We start from the raw sequence: 14,776 nt of genomic DNA, 5'->3' as shown, positions 1-14,776 counted from the left end.
TTGTGACGCAGTGGAGCGAAACCTGCCACCGGGAGTGCTTAGGATCCTCGGTTCCTCCCAGCACTACGGCTAATGAGGAGGTCAAAGTTCCCCCCAATCTATCGGCGGTGCCAAAGGAGTACCACGATCTTGCTGACGTTTTCAGCAAAGATCTGGCACTCACTCTTCCCCCGCACCGACCGTATGATTGTGCCATCGATTTGGTCCCGGGCGCTGAGTACCCGTCCAGTAGGTTGTACAACCTCTCACGTCCGGAACGCGAATCAATGGAGACCTACATCCGGGACTCCTTAGCTGCCGGGCTGATCTGAAACTCCACCTCCCCAATGGGTGCTGGTTTCTTTTTTGTGGGCAAGAAAGACGGCGGACTCCGTCCATGCATTGATTACAGAGGGCTGAACGAGATCACGGTTCGCAACCGATACCCGTTACCTCTGTTGGATTCAGTGTTCACGCCCCTGCATGGAGCCCAAATTTTCACAAAATTGGATCTTAGAAACGCGTACCACCTGGTTCGGATCCGGAAGGGAGACGAATGGAAGACGGCATTCAACACCCCGTTAGGTCATTTTGAGTACCTGGTCATGCCGTTCGGCCTCACTAACGCCCCCGCGACGTTCCAAGCTTTGGTAAATGACGTCTTGCGGGACTTCCTGCATCGGTTCGTCTTCGTATATCTGGACGATATACTCATCTTTTCCCCGGACCCTGAGACCCATGTCCAGCATGTACGTCAGGTCCTACAGCGGTTGTTGGAGAACCGGCTGTTTGTGAAGGGCGAGAAGTGCGAGTTCCACCGCACTTCTTTGTCCTTCCTGGGGTTCATCATCTCCTCCAACTCCGTCGCCCCTGATCCGGCTAAGGTTGCGGCAGTGAGAGATTGGCCCCAACCAACAAGCCGCAGGAAACTACAGCAGTTCCTAGGCTTTGCAAATTTCTACAGGAGGTTCATTAAAGGTTACAGTCAGGTAGTTAGCCCCCTGACTGCCCTGACCTCCACCAAGGTCCCCTTCGCCTGGTCGGATCGGTGCGAAGCCGCGTTCCAGGAGTTGAAACGCCGGTTCTCGACTGCACCAGTTCTGGTGCAGCCTGATCCTGATCGCCAGTACATAGTAGAAGTGGACGCCTCTGACTCAGGGATAGGAGCCGTGCTGTCCCAGAGCGTGGAGGCTGATCAAGTCCTCCATCCTTGTGCCTTTTATTCCCGCAGGTTGACCCCAGCTGAACGGAACTATGACGTCGGCAATCAGGAACTTCGTGCGGTGAAGGAGGCTCTTGAAGAGTGGAGACACCTGCTGGAGGGGGCATCGTTGCCCTTCACGGTTTTCACAGACCATCGGAACCTGGAGTACATCCGGACCGCCAAGCGGCTGAACCCCAGGCAAGCCCGCTGGTCTCTGTTCTTCGGGCGCTTTGACTTCCAGATCACGTATCGCCCCGGGACCAAGAACCAAAAACCAGATGCATTGTCCCGGGTGCACGAAGAAGAGGCCAAAGCGGGGCTGTCGAACCCCACCGAGACCATCATCCCCGAGTCCACTGTCGTGGCCACCCTCACCTGGGACGTGGAGAAGACTGTCCGGGAGGCCCTGACAAGGAGCCCGGACCCGGGGACTGGCCCCAAGAACAGACTGTACGTCCCACCAGAGGCAAGAGCTGCCGTATTGGACTTCTGTCACGGGTCCAAGCTCTCCTGTCATCCCGGAGTGCGTAGGACCGTGGCAGTAGTCCAGCAGTGCTTCTGGTGGGCGTCCCTGGAAACCGACGTCCGGGACTATGTCCAGGCCTGTACCATCTGCGCCAGGGGCAAGGCAGACCATCGGAGGACGACGGGACTCCTCCAGCCCCTGCCAGTGCCTCATCGCCCCTGGTCTCACATCGGCCTGGACTTCATCACGGGCCTCCCGCCGTCCCAGGGCAACACCGTTATTCTCACGATAGTGGACCGGTTCTCCAAGGCGGCCCACTTCGTGGCCCTCCCGAAGCTCCCGACAGCCCAGGAGACGGCAGACCTTCTGGTCCACCACGTCATGCGGCTGCATGGGATACCATCGGACATTGTATCAGATCGTGGTCCCCAGTTCTCTTCGCAGGTGTGGAAGAGTTTCTGTAAGGAGCTGGGGGCCACCGTGAGTCTCTCGTCCGGGTACCACCCCCAGACCAACGGCCAGGCAGAGCGGGCTAACCAGGAGTTGGAACAGGCCCTTCGCTGCATCACCTCCGCGCACCCGGCGGCCTGGAGTCACCATCTGGCCTGGATCGAGTATGCCCATAACAGCCAAGTCTCGTCTGCTACCGGCCTCTCCCCTTTTGAGGCATGTTTGGGGTTCCAGCCCCCATTGTTCCCGCTGGTGGAGGGAGAGGTCGGTGTGCCCTCGGTCCAGGCCCACCTCAGGAGGTGCCGCCGGGTGTGGCGGACCGCCCGCTCTGCCCTGTTAAAGGCCCGGATGAGGGCCAAGACCCATGCGGACCGCCGACGTTCCCCGGCCCCCACATACCAGCCCGGGCAGGAGGTGTGGCTCTCGACCAAGGACATCCCTTTGTGTGTCGACTCCCCAAAGTTGAAAGACAGATTCATTGGACCCTTTAAGATCCTCAAGATCATCAACCCGGCCGCAGTGAAGCTTCAACTCCCGGCTTCACTGCGGATTCACCCTGTCTTTCATGTTTCCCGTCTCAAACCACACCACACCTCGCCCCTCTGTACTCCGGGACCTATGCCGCCTCCTGCCCAGCTCATTGACGGGGAGCCTGCCTGGACAGTCCGCAGGCTCCTGGACGTCCGTCGTAAGGGCCGGGGTTTCCAATATCTGGTGGACTGGGAGGGGTATGGACCTGAAGAACGCTCCTGGGTGAAGAGGAGCTTCATCCTGGACCCGGCCCTCCTGGCCGAGTTCTACGCAAGACATCCGGACAAGCCTGGTCGGACGCCAGGAGGCGCCCGTTGAGGGGGGGGTCCTGTTGTGTGGGCCGCTGAAGAGGAGGTACTGCTGGCCCACCACCACCAGAGGGCGCCCTGCTTGGAGTGCGGGCTCCAAGCACGAGAGGGCGCCAGACCCAGAAGAAGTGACAGCTGTCACTCATCCTCTGCACCAGCTGTCACTCATTTATCATCACCACCATAAAAGCCGGACTGCAACTCCACCTCCCCCGCCGAGAAATCGACTACCAGTACCAAGGTAATTTCTCTGCTGACTAATACGTTGTCTAACATTGTTCTGTGTGCAGTCGCATTCCTGTGAAGACCCAGAAGAGGGACAAACAGGAGCTGCACGAGTGTGTGTGATTTGGAGGTGGAGGTGCTCCCTCCTAACGGTGTCTGGACTGTAAATTACTGAGTGTGCGGACTCACACTCACACATCATATTTCTGCTTTCTGCCAGCAGTACCAGGGTCGACAGTCGAAGACAGAGGCCACCTGGGGACTCGGGACTTGGCGGCTCCGGTGTTCTTCAGACCGTTGGTGGTGGAAGCCGTGTGGGACGCGGCTTCTCTCTCGTCGGGCGTCTTCTATCTTCGAGCCTGCCCACACATCACCTGGTGTTTATTGACTGTGAAAATTACGACACGTTTCGTTGTGTATTATCACAACATTAAATTGTTACCTTTTGGCTTACTCATTGTCCGTTCATTTGCGCCCCCCTGTTGTGGGTCCGTGCTACAACACCTTCCCAACAGGATTTCTCGGCCATCGTCATGGACTCCGAGGGGCGTCAACTCAAGCTTGAACGGCCAATGGAAGAGCCAGGAGCGCAGGCGTCAGCGGGAGGCGGGTTGAGTGAGCTGCAGCAGATCTTAACCAACCGCCTTCAAGGCCCGGTTAGAATTAGTGACCGAGCAGAGTGTCCTCCTTAATCGGAGGGTGGAGGCTCTCACTGCCAGGGTGGAAGCGCGCGATCAGGGCGCTGCTGCAGCTCCTCCTCTGGCTGGTCCTGGGCCTGTATCAGACGTTCCACTGGTCGTTCAACGAACCCCCCCACCGTTCCCTGAAGCATACATAAGCCCTCCGGAACCGTACGGGGGCTGTGTCGAGACGTGCGCGGACTTCCTCATACAGTGTTCGCTCGTCTTTTCACAGCGCCCCGTCATGTACGCATCAGACGCTAGCCGGGTGGCTTATGTTATTAATTTGCTTCGAGGAGAGGCACGCGCATGGGCTACGGCGCTTTGGGAGCAGAATTCATGGCTCCTAACGTCTTATACTGGGTTCGTACGGGAATTCAAACAAGTGTTTGATCATCCCAACAGAGGCGAGACCGCTTCGAACGTGCTGCTGTCGATGAGACAGGGGCGCCGTAGCGCAGCCGAGTATGCAGTCGACTTCCGCATCGCGGCAGCGAGGTCCGGCTGGAATAACGTTGCGCTCCGCGCCGCCTTTGTAAATGGACTGTCCCCGGTCCTTAAGGAGCACCTACTGGCCAAGGAGGAACCGCGGGAATTTGACGGGCTGATCGATTTGGTTATACGCTTAGACAACCGTTTAAATGAGCATCGTCGGGAGCAGGCCGGGGGGCGTGACCGGGCACGAGCCGTCCCTCCCCCTTCCGGTTCCGACAAGGTGGCGTCGTCCCCACGCTTCACTGCCAGAGAGCTCCGTGTGGCTACGGCTCCCCCTGCTGAGGAGGCTAGGGACACGAGCAGGGCCAAATTAAAATCAAATATCAGACAAAGGAGGCTGGCCCGCGGGGAGTGTTTTGTCTGCGGCTCTTGCGAGCACATGCAGAAGGACTGCCCTAAAACGGTCAAACTAAAACGCCCGTCCTTAGAAACTGGGCTAAGGGTGGGTCATAACACGCACGCGGGAAAACCCCGCAAATCTGCACGAATCCCAGTAACAATCCTTTGTGGGGATTTAACCCTTCATGCTCCAGCACTGATAGACACAGGGTCTGAAGGGAATCTGCTGGACAGCAGATGGGTAAAGGAAGTAGGGCTCCCTCTGGTGGCTCTGCCGGCACCATTGCAGGTGTGAGCACTAGATGGCACCCTGCTTCCATTAATCACACATCAGACACAACCAGTGACTTTGGTTGTGTCTGGGAATCACAGGGAGGAGATAGTGTTCCATGTAACACCTTCTACCTCCCGAGTGATTTTGGGCTTTCCATGGATGGTGAAGCACAATCCCCGGATTGATTGGCCGTCTGGGGTTGTGACGCAGTGGAGCGAAACCTGCCACCGGGAGTGCTTAGGATCCTCGGTTCCTCCCAGCACTACGGCTAATGAGGAGGTCAAAGTTCCCCCCAATCTATCGGCGGTGCCAAAGGAGTACCACGATCTTGCTGACGTTTTCAGCAAAGATCTGGCACTCACTCTTCCCCCGCACCGACCGTATGATTGTGCCATCGATTTGGTCCCGGGCGCTGAGTACCCGTCCAGTAGGTTGTACAACCTCTCACGTCCGGAACGCGAATCAATGGAGACCTACATCCGGGACTCCTTAGCTGCCGGGCTGATCTGAAACTCCACCTCCCCAATGGGTGCTGGTTTCTTTTTTGTGGGCAAGAAAGACGGCGGACTCCGTCCATGCATTGATTACAGAGGGCTGAACGAGATCACGGTTCGCAACCGATACCCGTTACCTCTGTTGGATTCAGTGTTCACGCCCCTGCATGGAGCCCAAATTTTCACAAAATTGGATCTTAGAAACGCGTACCACCTGGTTCGGATCCGGAAGGGAGACGAATGGAAGACGGCATTCAACACCCCGTTAGGTCATTTTGAGTACCTGGTCATGCCGTTCGGCCTCACTAACGCCCCCGCGACGTTCCAAGCTTTGGTAAATGACGTCTTGCGGGACTTCCTGCATCGGTTCGTCTTCGTATATCTGGACGATATACTCATCTTTTCCCCGGACCCTGAGACCCATGTCCAGCATGTACGTCAGGTCCTACAGCGGTTGTTGGAGAACCGGCTGTTTGTGAAGGGCGAGAAGTGCGAGTTCCACCGCACTTCTTTGTCCTTCCTGGGGTTCATCATCTCCTCCAACTCCGTCGCCCCTGATCCGGCTAAGGTTGCGGCAGTGAGAGATTGGCCCCAACCAACAAGCCGCAGGAAACTACAGCAGTTCCTAGGCTTTGCAAATTTCTACAGGAGGTTCATTAAAGGTTACAGTCAGGTAGTTAGCCCCCTGACTGCCCTGACCTCCACCAAGGTCCCCTTCGCCTGGTCGGATCGGTGCGAAGCCGCGTTCCAGGAGTTGAAACGCCGGTTCTCGACTGCACCAGTTCTGGTGCAGCCTGATCCTGATCGCCAGTACATAGTAGAAGTGGACGCCTCTGACTCAGGGATAGGAGCCGTGCTGTCCCAGAGCGTGGAGGCTGATCAAGTCCTCCATCCTTGTGCCTTTTATTCCCGCAGGTTGACCCCAGCTGAACGGAAACTATGACGTCGGCAATCAGGAACTTCGTGCGGTGAAGGAGGCTCTTGAAGAGTGGAGACACCTGCTGGAGGGGGCATCGTTGCCCTTCACGGTTTTCACAGACCATCGGAACCTGGAGTACATCCGGACCGCCAAGCGGCTGAACCCCAGGCAAGCCCGCTGGTCTCTGTTCTTCGGGCGCTTTGACTTCCAGATCACGTATCGCCCCGGGACCAAGAACCAAAAACCAGATGCATTGTCCCGGGTGCACGAAGAAGAGGCCAAAGCGGGGCTGTCGAACCCCACCGAGGACCATCATCCCCGAGTCCACTGTCGTGGCCACCCTCACCTGGGACGTGGAGAAGACTGTCCGGGAGGCCCTGACAAGGAGCCCGGACCCGGGGACTGGCCCCAAGAACAGACTGTACGTCCCACCAGAGGCAAGAGCTGCCGTATTGGACTTCTGTCACGGGTCCAAGCTCTCCTGTCATCCCGGAGTGCGTAGGACCGTGGCAGTAGTCCAGCAGTGCTTCTGGTGGGCGTCCCTGGAAACCGACGTCCGGGACTATGTCCAGGCCTGTACCATCTGCGCCAGGGGCAAGGCAGACCATCGGAGGACGACGGGACTCCTCCAGCCCCTGCCAGTGCCTCATCGCCCCTGGTCTCACATCGGCCTGGACTTCATCACGGGCCTCCCGCCGTCCCAGGGCAACACCGTTATTCTCACGATAGTGGACCGGTTCTCCAAGGCGGCCCACTTCGTGGCCCTCCCGAAGCTCCCGACAGCCCAGGAGACGGCAGACCTTCTGGTCCACCACGTCATGCGGCTGCATGGGATACCATCGGACATTGTATCAGATCGTGGTCCCCAGTTCTCTTCGCAGGTGTGGAAGAGTTTCTGTAAGGAGCTGGGGGCCACCGTGAGTCTCTCGTCCGGGTACCACCCCCAGACCAACGGCCAGGCAGAGCGGGCTAACCAGGAGTTGGAACAGGCCCTTCGCTGCATCACCTCCGCGCACCCGGCGGCCTGGAGTCACCATCTGGCCTGGATCGAGTATGCCCATAACAGCCAAGTCTCGTCTGCTACCGGCCTCTCCCCTTTTGAGGCATGTTTGGGGTTCCAGCCCCCATTGTTCCCGCTGGTGGAGGGAGAGGTCGGTGTGCCCTCGGTCCAGGCCCACCTCAGGAGGTGCCGCCGGGTGTGGCGGACCGCCCGCTCTGCCCTGTTAAAGGCCCGGATGAGGGCCAAGACCCATGCGGACCGCCGACGTTCCCCGGCCCCCACATACCAGCCCGGGCAGGAGGTGTGGCTCTCGACCAAGGACATCCCTTTGTGTGTCGACTCCCCAAAGTTGAAAGACAGATTCATTGGACCCTTTAAGATCCTCAAGATCATCAACCCGGCCGCAGTGAAGCTTCAACTCCCGGCTTCACTGCGGATTCACCCTGTCTTTCATGTTTCCCGTCTCAAACCACACCACACCTCGCCCCTCTGTACTCCGGGACCTATGCCGCCTCCTGCCCAGCTCATTGACGGGGAGCCTGCCTGGACAGTCCGCAGGCTCCTGGACGTCCGTCGTAAGGGCCGGGGTTTCCAATATCTGGTGGACTGGGAGGGGTATGGACCTGAAGAACGCTCCTGGGTGAAGAGGAGCTTCATCCTGGACCCGGCCCTCCTGGCCGAGTTCTACGCAAGACATCCGGACAAGCCTGGTCGGACGCCAGGAGGCGCCCGTTGAGGGGGGGGTCCTGTTGTGTGGGCCGCTGAAGAGGAGGTACTGCTGGCCCACCACCACCAGAGGGCGCCCTGCTTGGAGTGCGGGCTCCAAGCACGAGAGGGCGCCAGACCCAGAAGAAGTGACAGCTGTCACTCATCCTCTGCACCAGCTGTCACTCATTTATCATCACCACCATAAAAGCCGGACTGCAACTCCACCTCCCCCGCCGAGAAATCGACTACCAGTACCAAGGTAATTTCTCTGCTGACTAATACGTTGTCTAACATTGTTCTGTGTGCAGTCGCATTCCTGTGAAGACCCAGAAGAGGGACAAACAGGAGCTGCACGAGTGTGTGTGATTTGGAGGTGGAGGTGCTCCCTCCTAACGGTGTCTGGACTGTAAATTACTGAGTGTGCGGACTCACACTCACACATCATATTTCTGCTTTCTGCCAGCAGTACCAGGGTCGACAGTCGAAGACAGAGGCCACCTGGGGACTTGGGACTTGGCGGCTCCGGTGTTCTTCAGACCGTTGGTGGTGGAAGCCGTGTGGGACGCGGCTTCTCTCTCGTCGGGCGTCTTCTATCTTCGAGCCTGCCCACACATCACCTGGTGTTTATTGACTGTGAAAATTACGACACGTTTCGTTGTGTATTATCACAACATTAAATTGTTACCTTTTGGCTTACTCATTGTCCGTTCATTTGCGCCCCCCTGTTGTGGGTCCGTGCTACGACACCTTCCCAACACAGAAAGGAGATTGGAGCGCAATAGTTTTTTGACATCTCTTCCCAGGCTCTCTCCATTTGACTCTGAAAGCCTTGTAATCATGGATATCTTTTCAGTTTTTGTAATGTTGTTTAAGTTTTTCAAGTAAACAGTTAAAATCAAGAAGTGGACTCGTGGATTTATTTTTGGAGTGTTTTTGATACAAGGGAGTCGGACGAGCATCAAGCTAAAGCTTCAATAGGAACAATAAGAACCTACAATCATTCTTTGTCATTGAATTGAATGGGATTGAAGAGATAGGAAATTTTTTGGCTCAAAGGATATCTCTTTAAATATTGACAAAACGTCTTGAGAACACATAGGATTTTGAGTATGTGTGTCATGCATTGTCTGATAATTTGTATCTGAATGGGTGAGATCCTGCACTGACATACAGAGAGACTATTGGTCCCCGGACATGTACATGACTTTGATCCGCACACTTGCATGCACATTGTCGTGACGATCCCACCCTCTGTGTTCCCAGCTGGACGCTGTGCTTTGTTCCACTGGCTGTCATGTGCTGTGCACTGGATGCTGCGTTTATAAAATAATTATTTCATAGCGGATTAATAATTTTCTCTCCAAGTTGGCTGTTGAAAACACCTGTAATTGTTTCCGTAAAAACAAAGGACTGTTGCAGCTGCAGATTTTCCTCTCTCTCTCTCGCGTTCTTAACAAGATGGACAAAAGCATTTGGAACAGTCTAAAAAGGTCATTATTTGTAATGGTTATATTGTAATGGCTTGGTAAAACAGTTGCATGTTCATTCCTTCTTATGAGCAGCTGTAAAAAAAAAACATGTATGATAGATTTAACATCTCGTTATAATCATTCAGATGAGCTGCGCTCTGATGCGGTGCGCTGACGCAATCACTCGCACTCACACAAAGTGTTTTTTAATTGTTCACGTGAAGTTCACGTAATTAATGTGTGATGGCAATTTTGAACATTTCAAAATGTCTTTTGTGCAGTTGCATGAAGCTGCACACAGTTTACAACAAGTTTAAGATGAGTTTACTCTTGTGCACAGCAGAGCGCGTGTGTGCGGATTAAAGTTGTGCAAGTGTCAGATGGCCTTATGTCAGACCTTTTAAAACCTGGGAAATCACTTTGCTGAGTGGACCATGTTTGCAAGACAAATTAGAGGTCCATCTGGGTTTGAGTGGGCGCCAATACTTTAATAAACAAGACCCAGCTTCAGCATAAAGACAACCTCATCCAAGAAGTCTGTTTCTCTAGGACTCTGACACACATCAGTGGTGTCTATTCTAATGGTTCTGCCATTGCTACAATGAATTACACTGATCAGCAGTGATAAGCACTCCAATGAGTGTGGCCTACGTGAGGTTTCTTGCTGTAAAGTAACAAAAAAAAATGATAATGGACTTTTTTGTTACCATGTTGCCATTGTGCTTGCTAATGGGGTGGGTAAAATGGTACAGCTTTTTCATGCAACTGGTTACCCAGCAAGCGGGTGTGTTGATGAATTCCCCCTCCCCACTTTAAAATCCTGATCAGCTATGAAATCAACTGCTGAGGTGACTGGTAGTACAGATTTTCCTTTCCTTTTTCCATGCCATGCTAACTCCTGGTCAAGACCTAACTATCACACTTTGAGGTGACTTACACTGCATCCATAAAATATTCACAGCACTACACATTTCCACAGTGATATGTTACAGCCTTATTCCAAAATGGATGATTTTTTTCCCCTCAAAATTCTACACACAATACCTGCCCAACTGCCCAAAGATAGGTATACCAAGATTGTGGCATCATATTCAAGAAGACTTGAGGCTGTAATTGTTGCCAAAGGTGCATCAACAAGGTATTGAGCAAAGGGTGTGAATAGTTATGTACATGCGACTTCTTAGTTTTTTGGTAGTTTCTTAAAATAAATTTAAAAAAATCACATTGTCATTATGGGGTATTGTGTGTAGAATTTTGAGGGGTAAATGAATTTCATCCATTTTGGAATAAGGCTGCAACATAAAATGTGGAAAAAGAGAAATTCTGTGAATACTTTCTGGATGCATTGTACATTATTAATTGGTCCAAAATAGTTTAGTTTTGCTCACAAGGCTTATTCGTTCTTGAGAGTAGAAGGTTAAAACAGCCATTATAGTCTGAGTCCTTTTTTGCACTGTGTGGTTACACTGATGGACTCTGCTGCTGACACAGGCGAACCAAGCTCTCAAGTAATAAACATCCGAGTTTGCCACCACGATGACTGCATATATATTGTGCTTTCAACAGCTTGAACCAGAGCAGTGAATAAAGTGCAAAAGAGCCCAGGAGACTTTCTTGTTCTGAAATTTAGACAGCACTGTAGTATAGTACTCAGACAACTTCAGAAGCAGTCAGCGACTCCTGAGAAGTTCAATTCAGAACAACACTTTCATTTTTTTACTACACTTATCTATGAGGGTTGAGGAAAGTGCAGATTCACATTACAATCACTGTATTAATGTGGGGAACAGAATAAATGCTTTGCAATTGCACACAATGGAACACATAAATGCACATGAAATGACAAGCATTCTCACAGATGTGACATGGTTCCTCCCAAAGCTATTAATCTCAGTTTATATCATAGGCATCAAGCACCACTGGGAGTGTGCACAATGAGCCTCATGTCAGTTAGCTACAGTCAAACCCATCACATTTCCCATTATATTGAGACATAATTTCAGGCATATGCCAAATCTCCTTTCACATAATGCATGTGCACAGTAGTGGGCAAAAAAATGGTGAAGTACATGGAGATGTGTTTGAAACAAAGTGCTGTTACAGAATTCCTCACGGTGGAGGTTTGCACACCTGTGAACATTCACACCGAATGAGTGTGTCTGTACTTAAGCTTGTGTAGATGTCAGTACCGTCAGGAGGTGGGCAAGCTGTTTGACGGGCAAAAATCCAGCTACGAAGAGACTACATGACCAGGCCCCTAGGGGGTGCCCCATTAACAGCCACAGATGCACAGACAGCATCAAGTGTGAGTGTGAGTGTGTGTGTGTGTGTGTGGGGGGGGGGGGGGGGGGGGGGGGTGATGGCATAGGCCGTATTGGAATAGAGTAATGCTGTCAACTCAGACAGATACAAGGGGCAATTAACAAGTTTTGAATATGACCTGGAAAAAGTAGGGTTTGGTTCTCCATCTTTTGCATTCTGAGAAACTAACATTTCTCACAAATATGTGAAGCTTTGACTCAGTGCATGCTGAGAAATGTTGGTTTCTCAGAATGTAAAAGACGGAGAACCACACATTTCATTTTCTGGTTCAGGCTCAAAATGTCTCAATTGCTCCTCATGTGGACACTTTGCAAGAGCTGCACACACACACACGATTCAACAAACAGGACGCATTGCAGCGGCTCAAATTTTTACCACACAGTCCGGAACGCTTTCCTGTTTTTTCCCCAAGCTGAAAGAACACCTGAAGGGGCAGCATTACACTAAAATGCAGAGGTGTAAGCAATTGTGTATCGCTGGTGCTGAAAGAAAACATGCAATTTCATCACTGACAGGATGCAAAAACTTGGTGTAAGTGTGTGGAAAGGGGAAATAATGGGGAAGTAATGACACTGCCTAATAGAGAACATTTCAAGCATTGAGCAGACGTGATTCATGTGAATATCTTGGTGGTTATTTTAATACTCTTGTAGGAGACAGAACTTTTCAGTTGACCATATGATCCTCCATTTCACAAAAATTAGGGTTGTTAAACTTGTCAACCAGTAGACAGTGCATAGGGCATCAACCACTGATTCCTCTTATTTCTTCTTCAGTCTTCCGGCTGTGTTGCAAAATGAGAAAGGTGGCGTAAATGGGTCCCTTTTGGTCAACTGTATCAACATGGTGGGGCAACATGGCGCTGGCGCAGCAGCACTCCCCCCCACATTGCAGATCTGAAAGAATCATTGTGAGCTCTTGAAAAGTCACTGATTTTTTGTTGTATGTAAATAATTCACTTATGAAGAGATGGTTAAAAATGCTAAATTCCATTTGTAGGAAGAAACAAGAACTAAATCCTACACATTACAGCTTTAAAATTGATTTTGAAAAAGAGGCTCTCATCATGTGCTATTACTCTTTCTGTGCTGATGTATTTAAAACACACATACATGTGTATCCTCTCACCTTTGCTTCGCCTTCGGCCTCTATTCTGCTCAGTGTAAAACTTCATTTGATTTTCATCTTCGGCTTCTGATCCTGACTCTCCTTGAGGGCCGAATACACCTCCGGTTGCTGAGATTAAAAAGAAGAAGAAAAAGGATGGGGCAAAATAATAATAATAATAATAATAATGTTATATATATGTCCAATAAGAACAAGCTAAAGTTAAATATTTTGGTAATGATGTTTTCTTCAAAGTGTGGACAAAACCCATCAGATTCAAGTTAAGCCAAAGTCAAGATATTTCAAAGCAATAAAATTATATTCAGTCCAAATTCTAATTCTTCTTCACAAATCTGTCTAAATCTGTGTTAGTGAGCACTTCTTTGCAGAGATAACCCATCCCACATCACAGGTGTGGCATATCAAGATGCTGATTAGACAGCATGATTATTGCACGTGTGCCTTAGGCTGGCCACTCTGAAATGTTCAGTTTTATCACACAGCACAATGCCACAGATGTCACAAGTTTTGAGAGAGCGTGCAGTTGTCATGCCGAATGCAGGAATGTCCATTAGAGTTGCTGAATGTTTTCTCATTTCTCTACCATAAGCTGTCTCCAAAGGTGTTTTAGAGAATTTGACAGTACATCAACCGACAATCACAACCACAAACCATGGTTGATATATATATATATATATATATATATATATATATATATATATATATATATATATATATACACTGTGAGGAAAATAAGTATTTGAACACCCTGCAATTTTGCAAGTTCTCCCACTTAGAAATCATGGAGGGGTCTGAAATTTTCATCTTAGGTGATATCCACTGTGAGAGACATAATCTAAAAAAAAAATAAAAAATCCGGAAATCACAATGTATTATTTTTATTTTATTATTTATTACTCTGTACTTGTACTAATTGCACCTATTTGAACTTGTTACCTGTATAAAAGACACCTGTTCACGCACTCAATCAATCACACTCCAACCTGTCCACCATAGCCAAGACCAAAGAGCTGTCTAAGGACACCAGGGACAAAACTGTACACCTGCACAAGGCTGGGATGGACTACAGGACAACAGGCAAGCAGCTTGGTAGAAGACAACAACTGTTCAGATTATTTATTAGAAAGTGGAAGAAACACAAGATGACTGTCAATCTCCCTCGGTCTGGGATTCCATGCAAGATCTCACTTTGTGGGGTAAGGATGATTCTGAGAAAGCTCAGAACTACACAGGAGGACCTGGTCAAACACCTGAAGAGAGCTGGGACCACAGTCACAAAGATTATATTAGTAACACATGTTACTAATGGTTGTCATGGTTTAAAATCCTGCAGGGAGACCATAATAGATGTTTTTGGAATCAACTCCAGTTACCATGTTTAGAGGATGAGAACAACCCCAAGAAAACCATCCCAACCGTGAAGCATGGGGGTGGAAACGTCATACTCTACGGGTGCTCTTCTGCAAAGGGGACAGGACGACTGCACCGTATTGAAGGGAGGATGGATGGGGTCATCTATTGAGAGATTTTGGCAAACAACCTCCTTCCTTCAGTAAGAGCATTGAAGATGGGTCATGGCTGGGTCTTCCAGCATGACAATGACCCCAAACACACAGCCAGGGCAACTAAGGAGGGGCTCTGTAAGAAGCATTTCAAGCTCCTGGAGTGGCTTGGCCAGTCTCCAGACCTGAACTCAATAGAAAATCTTTGGAGGGAGCTGAAACACCAAACATGAAAGCTCTAGAGAAGATCTGTATGGAGGAGTGGACCAAAATCCCTGCTGCA

At 50.9% G+C, this 14,776-nt stretch overlaps 1 protein-coding gene across 1 annotated transcript in view; it reads right to left on the bottom strand.

Moving 5' to 3' along the window:
- LOC117530070 (astrotactin-2) overlaps positions 1-14,776 on the bottom strand; it is a 465,818-nt gene that overhangs the window by 16,232 nt on the left and 434,810 nt on the right. The window contains exon 5 of the mRNA XM_034193006.1: positions 12,992-13,099. Within this exon, the coding sequence (XP_034048897.1) occupies positions 12,992-13,099 (108 nt within the window). The remainder of the gene's footprint in view (positions 1-12,991; positions 13,100-14,776) is intronic.

This window comes from Thalassophryne amazonica, chromosome 17, assembly GCF_902500255.1.
Source record: "Thalassophryne amazonica chromosome 17, fThaAma1.1, whole genome shotgun sequence".
In the NCBI taxonomy this organism is placed as follows: domain Eukaryota; kingdom Metazoa; phylum Chordata; class Actinopteri; order Batrachoidiformes; family Batrachoididae; genus Thalassophryne; species Thalassophryne amazonica.
This window is presented reverse-complemented; position numbering and strand designations above follow the sequence as displayed.